General features: G+C 35.3%; 3 protein-coding genes across 3 annotated transcripts in view; all 3 read left to right on the forward strand.

Annotated features, from left to right (window-relative positions):
- The window catches only part of LOC130052533 (uncharacterized), a 41,504-nt gene extending 32,993 nt beyond the window's left edge, over nucleotides 1-8,511 (forward strand). The window contains exon 2 of the mRNA XM_056157703.1: nucleotides 8,438-8,511. The gene's annotated coding sequence lies outside the window, so the exon portion shown is untranslated. The remainder of the gene's footprint in view (nucleotides 1-8,437) is intronic.
- LOC130052532 (uncharacterized) lies at nucleotides 5,652-8,511 on the forward strand. The gene has a single exon (XM_056157702.1). The coding sequence runs from the start codon at nucleotides 5,702-5,704 to the stop codon at nucleotides 7,745-7,747; it is 2,046 nt and encodes a 681-aa protein (XP_056013677.1). The 5' UTR covers nucleotides 5,652-5,701; the 3' UTR covers nucleotides 7,748-8,511.
- LOC130052534 (inner centromere protein-like) lies at nucleotides 6,034-20,469 on the forward strand. The gene is made up of 6 exons (XM_056157704.1): nucleotides 6,034-6,167; nucleotides 11,298-11,503; nucleotides 12,907-13,015; nucleotides 15,701-15,897; nucleotides 16,681-16,817; nucleotides 19,480-20,469. Exons 1-6 carry the CDS (start codon nucleotides 6,162-6,164, stop codon nucleotides 19,659-19,661), a joined length of 837 nt encoding a protein of 278 aa, XP_056013679.1. The 5' UTR covers nucleotides 6,034-6,161; the 3' UTR covers nucleotides 19,662-20,469.
- The last annotated feature ends 738 nt before the right edge of the window (nucleotides 20,470-21,207 follow it).

The raw sequence follows: 21,207 nt of genomic DNA on the forward strand, positions 1-21,207 counted from the left end.
CGTAAAAAGAAGAAACCTCTAGATAGCATGCTGGAGTAGCAAATGAGGCGTGAATGATGATTTGAAATACAATGTATTTTTATTGGATCGAAATGATTAATTTATATTTAGTAATTAAAATTCAGATACCTGTAATGTAACATTTCCAGAATTGAAAAGAAACGTATCAGAATTCTATTGAGTGGATGTAGACTGATGGTGCTAATACATCATTCCAAGTTCACAAAATGATTTTACATGTAAATATACAGGAGCGGATCCAGAAATGTGCCATATTAGATGAAATTTGCTTCAAGTAATTTTTTCAAGGTTGTTTTAATTTAAGAAGTTAAAGAAGTTTAAATCTGAAACTCCATGAAAATAGGCAAATATTCATGTGTATTGTCTAGTATTTCCTGTTAATCTTAATTGTAGTGGTGCGGGGGGATCCTCTGTATCCGCGCCTGGGATACTAATCATATATCTGATATTTTTTGTAAATTTCAATATTGCTTATAACACTAATATACATGTACAGTACACGACACGAGTTTTATACACCCCACCGTGGAAAGACCACGGTGGAAAATCCACGGAGATACACCGTGTCCTCTGTGTTCCACGGTGTGTGTTATTTGCGAATACACACAGCTGCTAAGAGCTTTGTTCTGGCCACGGGCGCCTTACGGGAGATGGGAAAATGTGCCGCAGGCCAAATAATCAAGATAAGGGTGGAATTTTAAGAAAAGAAAAAAATGTCAATATTTCCCCCCATGATACTTATATTGTTTTTCAGCATTTTGAGCCAATTCCAACGATACCAAACACTATATATTATGTTTTTAAGAAAACCTGGTTTTGAATTTTTTTCTTTTAGTCTTCTTTCTTCATTAAAATGTTCTTAAATTCTATGTTTAAATAATGTATACTTGCAGGCAATTCCTGTTTTGAATGCGAATTAGTATATTCATTAAATGAAAAAACATACATGTACAACATGTGATAGGGATATTTAATAATTACTGATGTGCTCTCTCTCTCTCTCTCTCTCTCTCTCTCTGACAAATGCGCTGTTTAACATAATTACTTCCATCATATTGTGTCGATATGCATCTTGACAAATATAACTTGATCCAATATAGAAATTATAGTATTGTCGATGATTAACAAATTGGAGTTAATTTATTACGTAATTAATAGAAGCAAAAATACAAACCATCGAATGATTCATTTTTAAAATCCCGAGTTAATTACATTTGACCGAGACTTATGTTCGATGTACTTTGATAGAGGTTTTCATAAAAAAAAATGTTCATCGGGAGTGTCTGGATAATGCAATGATTTTTGTATGATAAGTATATACCATGCAAATTCCTTGGGTCTTTGTCACAGTATAACTAAATTACGGTTAGCTAGTCTGGGTTTTGATTTTTCATGAAAAGTGTGAAATGTATTGGGTCGGCGCGATATCAGATCTAGTCTAAGATCACGGGTATCTTGCACCGACCCAATATATTTCACACTTTCCGCAAGAAGCTAAGCACTTCTGTTGATTTCAAATACACGGATTAGCTGACCCCCATTGTTCTACTGAGGCGAAAACCCCTTCAAATTTGCATGGAATGTACAAGTTATACACAGGTCATTGTTATAGTCATACATCATAGTACCGCTAACCCGACAAACATTTTTTTGATTTTTTGAATAAGTTATTGAATGACGAAGTATGACCAAACTGCAGATTGAACTTTATAGAGGCCCGTGCTAACATTACTTATATTTTTCAATGTATCAGAAGGGGTATGTTGTCGGTTAAGTTGTGTAAAGTTCTTGACAAGCAATAAAATAACAACAAAAATGGTGCTTAAATTGTCCGATTACGAAAACCTTAAATTGGGACCATGTGTGTGTGTGTGTGGTGGGGGGTGGGGGGTGGGGGGGGGTAGTAGTCTGAAACTGTCTCAATTTCCCCTTCCGACTTCAATTTCTTAAATCGTGCAGTGGGTAGGTCGCTATAAGCTACACGTCTAAATCCTTAACTTTCAAGTTTTCAAAGTACACTCTCTCCGATTCTATGTGCTTGTAATCAATATTTAAGGATGTAAATCCTCGATGTCAAATGCAACTAGTTCATGAAAAAAAAACTAATATCAATATAAGCAGAAATGACTTAACGATTATTTGCTTTTATTCATATACGCTATCGATTATTAAAATCTTTAATTTAATCTTTAGATGCATTAGATAATGAAAGCAAGAGAGAGAGAGAGAGAGAGAGAGAGAGAGAGAGAGAGAGAATTCAAGTGGTAATCATTGATTATAATATTCATGAATGTATGCAGATACGGGAAGTTTAATACGTTCAGTATAAATCTTGAAAGTATAATTTCTTTCTGATTAATTATTCATCCCCTTTCATTCTGATCTATTTTTTTTAATTTCCCATTTTGTTTTCTTTACATGTTAAATTTTTCGGCTGGTCCGGGTTAGGAAAGTATAATTTCTTTCTGATTAATTATTCATCCCCTTTCATTCTGATCTATTTTTTTTAATTTCCCATTTTGTTTTCTTTACATGTTATATTTTTCGGCTGGTCCGGGTTAGGACTAATGAATGAGCCCCCCCCCCCCTTCTTCTAGAACGATGTTACGTGCTTAGCTGTCTATCTCCCTCTCAGTCAAAATTAAAATAAATACATGCTATACATACTGCAACACCACTGGATTTATTGGATAATTCTTCGATTTCACCTTCATAATACAGTTGTACATGTTAATGCAAGCGGACTATTTAGGCTTTTTTTTTTTCCATCTTCGCTAGCCGAGATTATTCGTCCACGAAGGTACAGTTGACTCAAAACCCACTGCTAGCGGAGATTAGATGAATTTTACCCCTGTATTATGTTATAACTGACCAAAACCTAGTACGTTTGTTTTACAACTTTCATTCAGAAGACGCGCAATTAGTTATTGAGTTACTGAATAAACGAGAAAACGTCTGCATTTTTATTTCAATCGTTGTCAACTGTATACTTTGTGATATTTCAAGACTACATGTACTTAATTCAATTTATTGGATCTCATCATCATTATGCAATGGTATACAAAAATATAAAGACAAAAGGCTTTTATATATACATTTAATAAATAATACATGTATGGGTATTATAGGTAGGGGAGCACATTTTATTTTCTTATTTTCTTAATGAAAGTACGAAGTTTTCTAAAGGTTTGTTTAAAAGTAAAGATATTTTTAATATTTATTTGTTTAGGTGAAAAAAAAATTGATTCTTTGCTCACATTGCTTCACAGTTGAGTACATAATGAAATCCATATCCAATGTAAACATGTGTTATTCCTACCACTCGTCGGTACATTGTTTCACGGCACGTGCAGCACAATTTCGCCAAATAAAAGAAGGGTCATGAACAACGACAATCACATGCCAGTAATTTCAATTTGATAAATAGCATTTCAAAGAAATGTGTACCATAAGCAATGGTTTATTTTTACGTAAAGTTTTCATTGTAATTAGGAATATGTGATTAAGGTCAGCTATATACATGTACATGTGAACGTCTGCAGGGAAGTCTACATAGGGATATGTACCGAAAACACCAACGTATCATTAAACAACAATTACAAGAATTGAATGATTGATAGCTAATTTCTAAATAATTAATGGGGTGGGGGCATGCATGCTGGCCAAGCGAAAAGGTTTTTTGGGTGAATATTTCGGAAATTATTTCTTTGTTTTATCACACGGAGGTACACGGTGGCATCGACGGAGGTACAGGTGACATCCACGGAGATGCGCGGTGTCATCCACGGAGATCCTCCGTGGACTTCAATGTCTTGCTCGCGCGGAAAAATAGGACTTCAAAGGTGCCGACAATTTTAAAGGTCCACCGTGTTTGGGGCAAATTTGTTCCACCGCGTTGCGTGGAACACGCATAAAACTCGTGTCGTGTACTGTATATGCTTTTCATGTGTGTTTCGAAAATGAAATATTGCATGTAACATTAGTATACCGTATTCTTTTGATATTTGTTTAATTCATTATTTTGATTTGAAATAGTGCATTGTCTAGTATTGGAATAAGCTGGGTAAAACGCTGTAAATCAGGGACACCCTAAAATGTAGAGGAAAAGGCAACCCTAACCACATAGTTGCTTTTATGAATAAAGTATTACTTACTGATATCGTAATTGACAGCCTTTAACAACAAAAATCCTTGCTTAACAATTAAATCAATATTAATCTATCATGTATTTTAAATTACCCGCCGCTAAGAGAGTGACCATTGAAGTTTAATTTATGACGTCACACCGTCTATTCCGGTTTATTTCATCAGCAGCACTGTAAACATGACAAGTCACGAACAGTTAAGTTTGGAGTCGTATAGATTTGAGCCCGCTCTTCCGCAAGAAGAAATTGAGAAAGGAAGACATTCAGTCGAGTCGCAGAGAAGGCAGACGGTAAACGTTCTTCATACAAATGTCTTGAACCTCAACTTGTCATTACGCAAATGATGGATCCACAGTTTACGTAGTCTTTTCTTTTCAAATGACTTGGTTGAGTCGGGAATTTCGAAAAAGAAAACCCAACCTTTTTTCACATCTCCCCTTCGCATTAGTGTAATTAACTGGTTGCCAGGAAGGCATCAACCTATTTATTCGTAAGATCTACCACATGCACATCTTGGATGATCTCACAGTTGCTTGGGTTCAGGACCCCCTCCAAATAAGCTACATGAGTTGATTTATTTTTGTTGTTGAAAATATTTCTAATGCATGTCAACGTCTTGCATACCCATAAAGTCCAAAATACATGTAATTCAAAATAAGCCCTTTTTAAAAAAAATACCCTCACTGGTTATTATAAGTTCTTTTATAATAACCAGTGAGGGTATTTTTTTAAAGGGCTTATTTTGAATTATTTTGGACTTAATGGGTATGCAGGGCGTTGTTGACATGCATTAGAAATATTTTCAAGAAAAACAATAATTCAACTCATGTAGCTTATTGGGCGGGGGGGGGGGGGGGGGGAGGGGGGGGGGTTCTGAACCCAAGCACCTGTGGATGATCTTAAAATCTCATCAAAACTGGAACAGACGGTGTGACGTCAAAATTATTGATTTTTGTGATCTTGAATACCTAAGAGTTACACATCATGGCAGCCTCTATAGATAACGGGAATTTCAATTTTTGACGTTTTCAAATTAGTACTGAAGCTTATCTAGGCCATTTACACTGTATCAACAGAATTTTATGACAAATCTTTATCATATGATTAATCCTATCATTTTTCATGTAAAAATCTTTTGGGTTGCCTTTCCCTTTAACCTACACAGTAGTCTTGATGATTTTAAATTTGATAGTAATTAATATAAATCAGTTCTGTAAATTGATAAACAAAACAAGGTCAGGTGATTTATGTCTATGATTTAACATTGTAACCTGTACTTTATCTACCTTTGTATTCTGCTGATCATTGTGATCAATATTAACAAGACAACAGCATAGATAAGCTGTAGCTGGTAATTTTTAATTTTCTATAAATAGAATATAGATAGTTCTTATGTTCAAAAGAAAAGTAGACGAAGACGGGTATTTCCGATTGTCTATAAATAAAATTCCCAAAGTCAGAGGAAGGTTGTTATATATACTGGTAGTGAGCATGACATTGTATTGTGTCAATTAACGTTAAAGAATCGTTACAGGATGGACCACATTCCCCGTGTATCAGAAGTCCTGTATGTGGGTGTGTGTCGTGAGATAGGGACACCGACAGAAGTGACCTTCAGAAGGGATATATGGGACACGGGGGAAATGATACAAAAACCTTCACGGTTATATAAAGGAGAGAAAGAGATGCTGAGTGGTAGTCAAAAGGAGGGATTTAGGTTTAAATCATCTGACTTTGATTTCATGAAGTGGTACCCTGATCATAAGGTGATATGTGAGATGTCTCAGTCAACGTTTTATCATCCACCCAGACATACACTTATCTATATGGATACCTTTGATACTCCTCCGGGATTCGCCAGATTACAACTACTCACACCGTCAAATCGAGAAATTGTCATTTCCTCACTACTGGAGAGAAACAATGCTGAATACATTTCAAGTTCATTACTCAGGATGAGGTTACATCAGTCAATGAAAGGATTTAATCCAGCCAATGAAGGTGAGAAATTGCACGGTCCATGTCACAACTACACTTATCGATCTATAGAGGCTGATGTCGCCTGGTGTTTCCATTCCCGTCATTGGCCCTCACCAGCCCTTCCCTGGGTTGATAGATGTTTGATTCGCACATGGCCATCGCGTAGTGTACTGCAATCAATTACCGATGAAGGATTTCATCTTGTTCCTATCGCAAACAGACAGACACATGAAAACTCAGACTTGGAGTGGAGAATTTCTTTTTCACAAGCAGAGCAAAAGCTAGTGTACTATATGAACCATTGCCAGTTTCTCTGTTACGGAATTCTGAAAATAATTCTGAAGGAAGTTATTTCTGACGATTTACTGTGTTCATATTGTATGAAAACAATATTATTTTGGAGAATTCAAGAAAGCTCTTCAACTCCATGGTTACCATCAACATTGCTTCAACATGTGTGGTTTTGTTTCAAATTCTTGATGCAGTGTGTATATACCGGTTACCTTCCAAATTTCTTTATTCCGGAGAACAACATGTTTGCAGGAAAAGTTGTCGGGGCGCAACAAACATTCCTGTATCAAAAGTTAGAAAGATTTTACGAAAAGCACGTTGACTTCCTTTTACATAGTCCCACTATCAGAGAGATTCTAACCCCGGCCGTCTCCGATCCATACTTTGTAATGCCGACAGGGACAATCTACCTCAAGTCAGAAATAGATATTGATATTGCTTTTTATTGTGAAAGTTTTAGTTGTTCAAGTAGGGTCTTTGTATCGGATTTCCTTTCAAACATGATGCATTTAAACATAATAGATCAGTTATTCTCAACCTGTCAGAATGTTGTATTCCATGATATGTTGATAAGTGTGCTTGTTTCAACTTCCATGTCACTAAAAGCACAGTGCTTGTTTGTGTCTAAGAAAAAGAGACACAGCAATGATAGGTCAATAATTCACATGTTAGGTCTGGTTTCAAAGTTAGGTTGTGTATCTGATGGTTTATATTTAGCGCTATACTTGTACGATACCGGTAGATATCAAACAGCGCTAACTGTCACAGATAGAGTGAAGCAGAGACTCTCACAGCCTCATATCATGTATTACAATAGAGTAAATAGACAGAGGTACAGGGAAGTGGTAGGTGGTCAATCAATGTTAACAAAGTTGAGGAAGGCTTGGGCAAGAACTATTGTGTTATCTGAAGACTTTACCTATATTGAAGAATTAAGGTTGGAACAAGAAGTCAGTACAATGAACGGAATGGCGTTTTTATATTTATCTCCCTTAGTGACCATACACATGTTATCTGTCCTTTGTCACTACAGACTAGGTAACAGGTCACAATATCTACAGACACTGACAGACCTACACAACCTACTGCTCTATGATGATGGGAGATACGTAGAGTTAGACAATAGAGACCTCCCCTGGCAGATACTGGGGATCTGTCAACATGTTGTGGGGGACTTACACGCGGCGTTACAGTCTTATCAAGAGTCACTTAGACAGATATCGCACCACAAAATACATATGGCCACGGAAACTAGAATTAATTTGGTCAAATCACAATTAAGGTTGAACAGTACTCGGACAGTGACGTAGAGGAATTATGGTACATGTATGTGTAAAAATAAATCAGACAGAGTTTAGTACCTAGCTATTCAGATTAAACGAGGACAAAATTGGTTACTGCATTAATATGAATAGAAAAATTTCAGTTAGGGTTAGGGTTTAGGGTTAGGGTTAGGGTTAGCCTAACCCTAACCCTAACCTTTCACATATAATAACAGAGACTTTGGATTCCAGTAGAGAGAATAACGTGTGATACCGGGCATTGTCGTTCCTTATGACTTACAGAAATCCCTGTTTTGTTGTGTTCATGTCTTTAATTGCCTTTCCAAATGCATGTATTTAATATTATTTTCGTTATGGATATTGACTTTCAATGCAAAGTGCTGTGTGAGCATTCTGGTGTCTGTGTGTCACGTGGTATGATCAGATATTAAATAGAATGCGTGTTCGAATAGGTCACTCTACAGCTCGGTTAGAACGTAAGTCAGGTATAGCAAGTATTATGGAAGCCAGTTAGTTTTGATATGATATATGTGCTGTTGGTGTATTTATAAGGCGGTTGGGATTAGTTTATGTTTAATAAAAACGTTCTAACGAGCAGCATTCCAAACATGGTGTTTTATGTTTTTCATATTTATACATACAAATTCAGAGTATTTTATTCGGACGAACAAAGTGAGGGAGAAAATAAGTACTTTCTGTTTTCCCCACAACACACAGCTTTGTCTCTCGTTGATTACATTTCCATTGATGTGAATGTAACGTATTACGCAAATAAAGGATTATTATTTTGACTTGTTATTTATTAGTTATCTGTGTACTAGGGTGCAGTTTTCGACATTTTGCAAATTAAAAATCCAAATATGATATTTTGATCTTTTACGCCTTCAAACATTGAGAAATTTAAAGATTTATGAATGATTTCTGTTCTTTATTAGACCTTAAAGATTTAGAAATGATCTTTTGCTAACAACTCATAATATATAGTGTTTAGCAAAAAAAAAAAAAAAAAAAACTATCTATTTTGTATTGCTTATAGAAGTTATGAGATTGATCACTGTTCGTTATCTTCACCTTTCAATAAACAGGGTTGTAGATGATGTTTACTCTTTCCAAGTTTTGATACAATTGATACCGAGAATTTAAAAAATAACTGAAAAATCTTGAACTAAAAAGCACGATGAAGGTATGTGACAATATAAATTTAATAAAACTCTTATCATTGTCTATTCCGGGTATGGGGGTGGAGAAGTTAACGTCACAATATTGTCTTTAAAAATTAACAAGCGTACATGTATTATGGAAAAAAAATCAAAGGCCTAAATTCCAAAATCCTGAAGGAAAGGGGCAAGGGTTCACCCTTCACTTCAATTCATCGAGTGAATCTTACTTTTCCAACACTATTTACTAATACTATATATCGTTCTGTATTAGAATAGGTTCCTGGTACTCCTTGATTTTAAGAGGCGACTAAATGGTGGGGGGTCATTAGGATGATACCACAAAATCCGAGGCCCCGTGTCATGTGCAGCATATAAGGCACGATAAAGATCCCTCCCTGCTCAGAGGTCGTAAGAGCCAAGCTTAGGCCTAAATTTTGCAGCCTTTCGCCGGCAATGGTGACGTCTCCATACGAGTAAAAAAAAATCCTCGAGTGGGATGTTAATCAATATACAACCAAACAACAACATATCGATCTTTTCAAATATAAATAGCCAACTTTAGAACTTGCATTTGTAATAATAACGTTAAAAAAACTCTGTCGAACGAAAATGGAGGCAGACCTCCCTATGACATGTCAAACGTTGCAATATTTTATCTTCTCCATTTGTATTCTATATTTTTCATTTGCATTGTATAATTTTTCATTTGCATTCTATAATTTCCATTTGCATTGTCATTTTTAAAAAAAAAATTGTATTCTCTAGTTTCTATTCATATTGTATAATTTACCATTTGTATTCTATATTTTCCATTTGTATTATCTAATTTTTTGGTTTTGCATTCTATTTGCATTGCAAACTTTTTCATTTGTATTGTATCCGAGGGATTGTTTATGTTGATTTGTTACGAAGGATTTCATTAGTTTAGGTCCCATTTATACTTAGCTGTCACCAGCTGTAGGCCGGTGACGTAACATAAATAGACTTACTATGCTCAGCGCACAGTTGCGTTAACGTGCCAACGTCAGTCGCAACACCGGGTGTCTGCTTTTAAGGTCACATTATCGGCGATTTTCACTTTTAAATAGCTATGCGTTTGGCGAAGTATTAGATATATTAATGTTTAAGGTTTGATGCAGCCGTGATACGAGTAGAACTCGAACATGCGACCTCACGGTTACGTATATCACTGAACTACCGCGACCGGTTCCATATAAGGACTAGTAGAGCATACCTGTATGTATAGCTAGCAATGACGAATATTGCGCCGGGCGACTCCCCTCCCTTCACAAATATGATATTTTGTTTATTTTTTATAGAAATGTCGAAAAAAGCATGAATGTGCGTTTTATTTTGTCAGAACGCACTTGTTTCAGGGGACTTCGCCCTCTCCCTCACCCCCATATCTAGGGTTTGCCCTGGACTCACTAGGTGTCTTAAGACAGACCCCAGACATCCTTTCGTTCAGAATTATCTAGATCAGCCAGGGACTGTCATTAATTTGAATGTGCTGATCACAATACGCGCATAAAAACAATTAATTGGGGGGTTGGGGTGGGTTGGGGTGTCACGCCATTGCATTTAGCAAATACGGTACATCCCTCCGAAACGTGGCTCCTGAACTTGACCTCTTCAGCATCTCGCGCATTGCCAAATTCGATAAACGATAGCTCAAGATTAATCCAATGAATAGTTGTAACAAACCAAACTCGATGTTAAACCCAAGGGTCCAAGTCCCCTGAATCTACTGAATTCTGACTAAATAAAATGTGCATGCTTTCCTGGACAGTTCTATAATTTTGAAGTGGAAATATGGATAAGAGCAAAATAACAAGCTATTATGAGTTTTCAATAGACATTCAAATATATAAATCAGGCAAAAAAGTTTCTATATGTAGGAATGAGGATTGGTGTACATTCTCATAGGAATATGCCCATCCGTTCTGATATATTGGAAGTAAGTTGACAAAATAGTATTCATGTTTAGTTATCTGCGCTGGGAGGCCAATGATAAAACGGGATGTAAAGAACAATGGAAACAGAGAGTTGAAATATTCAGTGAAATTGTTTACACGGGTGACAGATTAAGCAGGGTCTACTGTACCATTGAAATATATTAAATAACAATCACAACCAAAAGTGTTTTAAATGCAAGATTATGATTACTGTAAATGTGGAAATTTACAAGTGGGGATAATTTATACTAAATTCATGATTACAAGATTATCGTGTAACTTGCCCCCTCTTACACCATTTCCATAGTTAAGCTATCTATTAAAAATACTGACATCACGTAATTAGACACTACACATTGCATTGGAAATATGCACATTTACAGTAGTTTGTATGTGATATATGGAGAGAAATCTTGAGTAAACCTTCAGTACATCTTTACTGTGCATGTATTTATACTGTAGGAGGAGATGGAGCAGAGAAATATCGAGTTCATGCAGAGGAAAAAGGAATTTGAGGAGCAGGAGAGACTGAAAAAGAAAGCAGAGGAGAGGAAGAAGTTCGAGGAGAGGATGGCCGAGTTTGAGCGGGAGAGAGTAGCGGAACACGAGACATTGAAGAAGATCGAGGAAGAGAAAATCCGAGAAAGACAGAAACTTAGAGAGGAGAGGTAAGATATTGAAGAAAAAAATCCGAGAAAGACAGAAACTTAGAGAGGAGAGGTAAGAGATTGAAGAAGATCGAGGAAGAGAAAATCAGAGAGAGACAGAAACTTAGAGAGGAGAGGTAAGAGATTGAAGAAGATCGAGGAAGAGAAAATCAGAGAAAGACAGAAACTTAGAGCGGAGAGGTAGCTTGATTAGAAACAATGTGAATCAAGACAGGGTTTGACGTTTACTATTTTGAGCACTAGACCAGTTGGGCTACTTCAAATGATTTTTACTAGACCTGACCTTACATCCACTAACCCTGACCAACATCCTGAAAACCCCCTGATAGTTTCTATATATCTAAATACTTATCTCAAACTACAAACGTTACATTTGAAGTAAAAGGGATTTAATTGTCTCATAAAAAATCTTTTAAAAGTCTCATCATTGTAGGGGTGCAACAATATGCTTACCTCACATTACAGACCGTACGATACGTATCACAATGATTCTAACATGCTATAATAATAATAAATGAACAATTATACTGATTACACTGATATTGGTATCATTTAGTTGTAAAAATGATTTTCATATTTTAACGTACATGAAAATATGCACTTCACTCTAGAAGGTAACAAAATAAATGTGTTTTCTTATCATTTTCAAATTTGGTCCAGTGTCTGGAGTATTGGGAAAATTGACGCATGAAATATTCAGATTGGGAAAATTTGAAAACTATCACTTTGTGCTTTTTAATCAACAAAAGTCAAGAAAAAAATGCTTTGAACTTGTGGACCTTAATCTGACTGACTTGTTGTGGACTTTGATCTGACTGTGACTTGTGGTTCTTGATCTGACTGTGACTTGTGGACCTTGATCTGACTGTGACTTGTTGTGGACCTTGACCTGACTGTGACTTGTTGTGGACTTTGATCTGACTGTGACTTGTGGTCCTTGATCTGACTGTGACTTGTGGACCTTGATCTGACTGTGACTTGTTGTGAACCTTGATCTGACTGTGACTTGTTGACCTTGATCTGAATGTGACTTGTTGTAGACGTTGATCTGACTGTGACTTGTTGTGGACCTTGATCTGACTGTGACTTGTGGACCTTGATCTGACTGTGACTTATGGTCCTTGATCTGACTGTGATTTGTGGACCTTAATCTGACTGTGACTTGTGGACCTTGATCTGACTGTCACTTGTTGTGGACCTTGATCTGACTGTCACTTGTTGTGGACCTTGATCTGACTGTCACTTGCGGTCCTTGATCTGACTCACTTGCAATCCTTTGTCTGACTCTGACTTGCATTCCCTGGTCTGGGTACACATGTAATTATATGCCTGATAAATACTGAAATGTTAACAAAGAAACTTCAGAGAATGTTGATAATTTCCCTTTTTTTTGCTACAGAGAGAGAGAGGCAGCTGGCAAAGGAAAGGGCAGAGAGAGAAAGGCTTGATATGGAGAAAGGAAAACAGAAGGACCTGGAGCTGAAACAGAAGATGGAGAAAATCAAGGAATTAGTATGACAAGGGTTTCTAGGAGAGTCAACAGTGTTTGAAATTGGTTTGAAACTTGGTATAGACCACAGGTCTATGCCAAAACAAGATGACATAGACTTGGTCTATCGGTCTATGGTTGATTTCGAACACTGATTCAGTGGATTTCTGCATTTGGAGAAAGTGAAAAAGTGAATCTTTGTTAAAAAGCCATACGCCATTGCATGTTTTTCTCCATCCAGCCACGTTTGAAAAATCTCGAACCACAGAAAAGCCCACAGGCACACCCAAAACAAACTAACAAAAAATAATTTTCTGCAAAATACAAATCCGTATGAAAGAGGAAAAACCACAAATTGTCGACAATACATTTTGTTTATTATTTTGTTCCTTTCTGTAAAATGCATGCATCATTATAAAGAAATCTGACATCTCAATTGCATCACTGATAATGCAGAACATGTACTCTAAAGAAAGCCAGTTTTTGATTATTGCAAGTGTTTCTTATAAAATAATGATAAAAAAGTTGGCACAGTGAAATGTAGGGAAAAAAGGATATGAGACACCTTGGCAGGAGTCAAGTCCCTATTTATTCCTATATTACCTATAAACTTTAAGGTTCCTATATTTTCCCTATAAATCGTTAAAATCCATATCAAACCCTATATATCCATAGAAATGACAGTCCTATTTTCAAAAATGATAAAAAGAATATATATGAATGTCTTAATCATTGATAAAGAAGTTATTTCAAACCTCTTCACATTATATTTACATTAAGATCAGATAAGCTCTTTCTGGCAAAGTACCTTGTAGTTGATACCATCTATCAGTTGTAGCCAGGGCAGCAAAATTTAAGCCATGCTTATTGATACAATCATACCTATGATACATTCAAATATGTCTTTTTGTTATTTTTTTAAGAAACTGAAATAATTATCTCGAAACTTCTTAAATTTACATTTTACCATATTCTTATTATGAATAACATTTACTGAATCGGCAATCCATTTGGTGATTGTCACTTTAAGTATGGCTTGCTTTTAAAATCAATGGACTGTAAATATGAACTAAATTATACCATGTCATCTAGATCATATTTTTCTCCAATTCATTAATATCAAATAAGCAATTTCAAACCTTTCTATTTTATTTTAAAGAGACTGATTCACGATTTTCCCCAAAATTTTGTTTTTCACTTTTAATAATCAAAATCTACTGTCTAAGGTGTTTAAAAGATTTCACATGAAAATTAATGTTATACATTATTATAGAAGCTCATTTTAGAGAGTTTATCATTTGTTTTGTAAACAAAGATTGTGGTATGTTATTGTTTACGAATTTTTCAAAAGAAATGGATATCCATCCAAGTTTATCATAACTTTCATATTTCAAGCAATCGTTGGGTAAAATGCGACATCTAAAAGTTAAAATTTGTGAATATGCAAAATTATGATGCTTTATATTACAAAATTAATATTTCACTGGTTTGTTTGTTTACATAAAAATACTCGAGTCTTTGTTTACACAACACAGATTTAAGGCTAAAATATTCCTTTTATTCTTGCATTCAGAAGGTCAAAATTTTGGCTGTCAACATTGAATGAGTTATATTTATAATGTTTAACATCAAAAATGAAAATTATTTTTCTCAAAAATCGTGAACCAGTCCCTTTAAATGTTCAATTTATCCACTTCCAGTCTTCGCGCTTAATGATTTTTACCACAAGCCCATCAGTCAAGTAAGAGTGCAAAATTTGGTAGCCCAAATAAAATTTTACTAGCCCAAATGCAATACAAAAATGATTCAACATGATTCAAAATTTCAAGTTTGAACATTTTTATTAGGTATTACAATACAAGTTTAAGACAAGAGTTCAGAACAGCCCTCTTTCAACTTCTAATTCTGTCATTTCAGTCAGATTCTCCGGAATCCTCCAATGTTTTAATTCGTCTAGTTCTTCATCACCACTCTCGTCCTAAATAAGTAAAAAAAAAAACAAACTAGGGTTGTCAACTGATTCTCATACATTCTGAACATCTGATCCGGCCGATTGTGGTTTTTCACTTTGGGGTAAAATGCTTGCGCCATTTTCAATATTCGTGTTCACTTACAGAATCAATTCAGAATTATCTGAGACGAACACGAACTCACAATTTCCAATGGTTTCCTTTCTGCACCAGATGCAAAATACGAGACCATTGTATTCAAGCCATGGGCAGTTCTTCTGCCAAACATGCTGATCATTTTCTTTGTCGCTTTGATTCCTCATACTTTTTAGCGCCAACTTTCTCTTCTTCTGTAAGAACTGGTTTTTTCACCGATTTTCAACCAGAAATCACACTCTAATTTCGAGCTAATTTCGGAATCATAATCTCCGCCGGAAATATGTACTGGCCCAACGGGCATGCGCGTTAATAATTTTTGGTATCCCGATTTTACTAGCCATCGGGCTACCGCTTAATTTCGAAGACTGCACTTCTAACATTTTGAAACTGTCATGCTGATCAATGTCAGTCCTTCTGTCACCTCAATATAACAAACGTTTGGTTAAATCTGCTTTAAAAATCCTTATATTTGCCCTATAAACTGCAAAAAATTCTTATAATCCTATATTTTTTAGACAAAAAGTGGCATGACACCCTGCCTTGGTCTTAAATGGTGTTATGATCCAGAGTTTGAATTCTTTTGTTTTCTGCCTTTTGCAGGAGAAGAAGCGCATGCTGGAAGAAGAGAAACGCAGGCAGGAACTGAAGGAGCGCGAAAGAGCCATACAGTCTATAGTAAATAAACACAACATAGCTGCCCATACTATCATCACGGGATTACCAAAGCCCAATCTCAATTACATGCTGACCATCGAACAACCAATCAACAGCCAGGAGAAAATGCCCAATCCAGACTCGTAAGTTGGTTTTTTTTTTTACGTACTTTCTTCCTATATCAAAGTTCTTTTCAAATAAGGTTTCAATTTGAACAAATTCTATTGTAATATAAGCTTTGCAAATGGATTCAGCACAATTCTCAACTAAAATGCTCTCTCCCAAAGACAAAGGGGATGTTAAATTGTACAAAATAAGTGTAGATTTGTTCTTCATAGAACGTACATTATATTGACTGAAACCTAAAGCATTTGAAATCCATGCTTTTGTTGATTTTTTTTTTCAATTTACAGGGTCTATGTTTTCCCTATAAGTCATTCCAATCCCTATAAAGCCCTATATATGTAGCATATATACATATCCAACATACATACTATGACAGTCCTATTTTCAAAAATGAAAACAAGAAATTCAGGAGCTGATGCCAGATTGATATTTAATGGGATTGTTATGAAGAGAATAACTATGATGATTGTATAAGAACTGTCTATTAGATGGAAAACTGTCCACATCTGAAAGGATTTTGTCTTTGTTTATGTTTGATATCTTCTCCTGTAAGATACTATGCTTGCTAGATTTTTATACACATTCTTTCATTAAAAAACCCATTTATTCCTATAAATATGCTGAAAAATCCCTATATTTGCCATATAAACGACCAAAAATAATTCCCATAATCTTATATTTTTTAGACCAAAGTGGCTTGACGCCCTCAATTTAGTATAAATAAGATTCTGAGTAATTTGATATGTGTGTTGCAGTTTAGTGTATTCATTATTCTGTGTAATTTGAAATGTGTGTTGCAGATATGAAATGACGCCAGCTAAGACCTGTTTTCCGAAAAAGGTCTCTCTAGAAAGTTACGATATATCTGATCTGCATTCAGACGACTCCACTGATGAAGACGAGGCTCCGAAAAATAAAGTCCCAACTTGGGCCCTAGGTAATAGATTATATTTGAACCTCTGAATTTGGGTGGTGTTTTAAAAAAGGGTTAAAATTGTTAACCCTGTTCTAGATTTTTAGTAAGTATGACTTGCGGAGAAAAGCTGATTGATTTTTGGCCTGTCTGTCTAAATGAATAAATAAATGTTTATTCGGTATATACATACATAAATACCAAGGATTACCCATGGAAGCTGGAAAGCTCATTTCCCATGGGGTCCTTTAATGATGCATGGATGTTTGCGTTAGGGGGTCATTTATGTGGGAGGAAACCCACGTGTCCGAGCGGGCGACCGCGACATACACAGCCACCGCCGATCACAGGGATCGAACTCAGGTCGCAGCGGTGAGAAGCGAGAACGCTACCCAGAGACCCTAATGACATTAAGACTAAATTTGCATGAATATCAAATTTACTCTTAAAGTTGAATGGTCCGAATTTTGACAATTTTGTTCCCACCTTGTTAAACTGCTGTTAAATCATCGCACGTAAGTATTGATGAGGCTGTACGATATGGGATACATTATTTCACCTGTTTGAACCAGAACTACTTGACTTCAAATCGATGTTTACTAACAACCGTCACTCAGTTAATTGAAGTGGCAGTCAAGTGTGCAGTTCAAACTTTCAGATCATCATGATCGGTGGTCTTATCTCTGTAAAGCTGTGTATTTACAGTAACTCTGCCATAAGTTTAATAGACAGAAATAGCAAATACCTCTTAGTATTTTGTTGTTTTATGCTCTTTCAGCCTTAAAATTAGACATAGATGTTGATACATCATGTTGGTGTTTCCTGATGCGCGTGGGCCGTGGAGCTATTTATCCATGTAGATGCCTAACACTGTCTAATTTATGTTTCATCTGGAACACCTTGGGTCTCTCACCGAAAAACAGTTTTTGGTGTTCCGAATGATTTATATGTATCACACTGTATTTACTTTCTAAATAATCTTTTCACTGTTTTCTTTTACATGCAAATGTTTTCAAGCATGTAATTAAGGGAAAGCAGGGTTCGACATTTACTTTCTTGAGCACTAGACCAGTCGGGCTACTTCAAATGATTTTTACTAGACCTAACCTTACATCCACTAGCCCTGACCAACTTTTCAGAGAAAAGAAACCCTGATGACAAACGTTAAGTTTAACCTAAAACGTACTTAATTGTCTGAAAAACATCTATAGTCTCGTCATTCAATTTGATGCTTTTATTTTCAAACGCATTTTCTTTTTCTTTAAATTCTACCCGGCACAGGAATTCTTTAGTCTTTTGTTAGAATAAAATGACCTCAACAGCTTTTTTAAAATTTCTTTTTCATAAGTCCTGCTTTGTTTCTTCCCAACCTACTCCTTTTTCTTCTTCTCGGAACATCCTTCCTGAGGACGAGAAGTCGAGACATTCCCCCACATGTGTCAACAACGAAAAATGGCTATTTACGATTTAATTTATTCATTTGATAGACACTTTCTTATATTCAATTAAAATAAACTGGAGTTTCTTTTTCCCCTTCAAATGAAAATAAATTCAGTTTATATTTATTTATCCGAAATATAACTTTACACCCATTAACAAAGAATAAATGTCGTAAAACATCACTTCCGACAGCGACTTATATATTAGAACTAAAAATAGAGATTTTGTTATCACGCGGTTCAAAATTGCTCGCAAACAATTTACAGTTATTTTTTTAAGTTAAAAATAAGATATCTTATGGTTTAAAATAAAGTTTCTTGTTTATTTTCTCAACACGACCAGTCGGACTAGTAAATCGACATTTTACCTGACCGGACCTTTCATTTAGTAGACTCGGTCGGTCGGACGTGCCTTAGTGTCAAACCCTGGAAAGTTGAAAACTTTAAACACTAATTAATCTGCTTGAAAGTAATTTATGTACAAAAATAATACATGAACATCGGATCATGCAGTTTTAAATTTCATTCTATGGCAAAAAGCTTGAACTTTGTTTAACTATGGCCGTATCTTATACACCATAAGAGGTTGTGCTTTCATATTTAGAATGTGCATTGCTTGTGGCAAGACCTTTCCATTGACACCACAATCGGTGACCTTAATATTTACCTTTGACCTGATAACACTGTTGTAATTCTGGGGAATCAGAGTTTTGTTTATTTTTCAAAGATGGTTTTCAGTCGTAGTTATGACAGTTCTTTGATTGGAACATTACAAAGCATTCAGTGTTATTAATAATGATTCCATTGTATCTGTAGTTACTTAAGCGGGATTGAAATTTTGACTTTTGTAGTGAATCAAAAACACTAATTTAAGAGTTCGTTTAATTAGGAAAATCTCAATTCATTCATTATCAAACACAGAGTAAGCATTAACTCATGGTTACATATGTACCCCAGCTCCGACTGCCCCAAATTCTAAATACGCTAAAACAAGTACACGTTCTGTATCTTCTCGCATTGAAGAGTTACCTGTACACTTGTTATAGAGATGCTTAACTTTCTACGCTCTTACTATTAATAAAAATGAAATACTTCTGCTCCAAAATAACGGATACTTTGAGTGCAGTATTCTATGATACACTGCTGTGCTATTTGATTATTAGCTCAGCTGTAGAGGAGCCTGCAGATATTCTACGATTAGGAATTCAAGGAAGAAAAATAATGTGAATTTGCTTCTTCTTTATCAGGGGCATCTCTAAAGGCTGCATTAATTCAACAACACTATCATCCACCGGATTTGAATATTCTGTTCACAGAGATTGAGCCACCTGATCTCAATGAACTGTTTGTCAAGAAAAAAGCTCGATTCAACAAGAGGACAAGTTCTGCTATATGGAATTCACCGATTCTCAAGCCTGGCTTAAATTAAAGAACTCTAGTGTTGACTCAATAGAAATCTTTATTTAAATTGACAATGCATCTCTGGTTGCATTCAGATTTGATGAAACTTGCAGTAGAATGAGTGGTATTATTTCACCTGAAATGTGCGCACCAGATAACTTGTGTGCTATAGTTCACGTGCTGCTGCTATAAGGTTTACGTGAGTTCACGTGCTGCCGCTATAAGGTTTACGTGAGAGTGATTTTATTTCTGTGAAGCATTCTCATGTAAGTGATTTCTACTTAACTGTGTCGTATCTCATCTCACTGTACAGTTTATGCATCAGTCTGCGGTTTGTCATCACATTTTCATTGACAAGAATTTTTTAGATATGAAAAAGGGATAATTAGAACTAACTAATTTAGATTATAGCACCAGATATGTTTTCTCTCTCACTCGCCTTTCTCCCTGCTCTTTCTTTCTCCTTTACAATAAATTATGTGAGAATTCTTTAATTTGTTTGAAAATGTCAAATGATGGTGTTGCAAAATCTACCAAATTTATTTGTAGGTATTGTTGTGTATAAACTTAGTTGTATTGCTTTCCAACTTCTATCATTATGGTTAAGTCAGACTTATTTTGTGCATAAGACCACACAATTTAACATTTTTTTTTGTTTAACATATTGTACACAAATGCATATAACAAATTAAGACTAGAAAATATTAATGAAAATTAAATTCCATGTTGATTTTCATCATATGATGCATGGAATCCTGTGTAGATACAGTATATTTAAGGAGATCATTGATAATTTTATATATTGTGGACAGTGTTTCCTATTAAATACGTTTGATAATAAATGTATATTGTTCCTTGTTATTTAGCTATATTATATATTATAAAGCACTAATCTGACCAACGACACAAACAATATGCTTGATATTGCACTCGATAATTTGAATATGTTGTTGTTTGTTCTCAGGTTCTGTAGTTGTGATAGTTTGTATTCTTATTCAGTTAGTTTTCATTTCTATGTAAATATCCGGTTGTCCTGAAGAAGGAACAAAGCATCTCAAAGTTTGACAATTTTCTAATGTTTGTGTTGTTGGTCATTTTAAGTGCTTTATTTAATTATTTGACCTCTTATCTACATTCAGATCCAACACTTTGTTGGATGTTGAGTGTTGTTGGCCTTTAGGGCTTTATATTATATAATACATATATTTATATATAGATATTAAAACAAACAAATCCTTGGTATGGGTGTAAAGGAGCAACTGAAGATGTCATTATTCCACCAAGAACCCGTGACATTCACACCTGATACCGAACGTTTGACGACGGAACTGTCATTACCTGTTTTAACAACTTGGGTCTGTCGAGGCCGGGATTCAAACCCCAGCCGTTGTCATGAAGGGCGAATGCTCTAACCTCGAGGCCATCGCGACTAGAAGCAACTGAAGATGTCATTATTCAACTTATATATATATATATATATATATATATATATATATATATATATATATATATATACATGTACAATGTCTACATAGTAATGACCTTTAAAAGATTTTTGTTTTTTCAAACTCCAT

This window comes from Ostrea edulis, chromosome 3, assembly GCF_947568905.1.
Source record: "Ostrea edulis chromosome 3, xbOstEdul1.1, whole genome shotgun sequence".
NCBI classification, from domain to species: domain Eukaryota; kingdom Metazoa; phylum Mollusca; class Bivalvia; order Ostreida; family Ostreidae; genus Ostrea; species Ostrea edulis.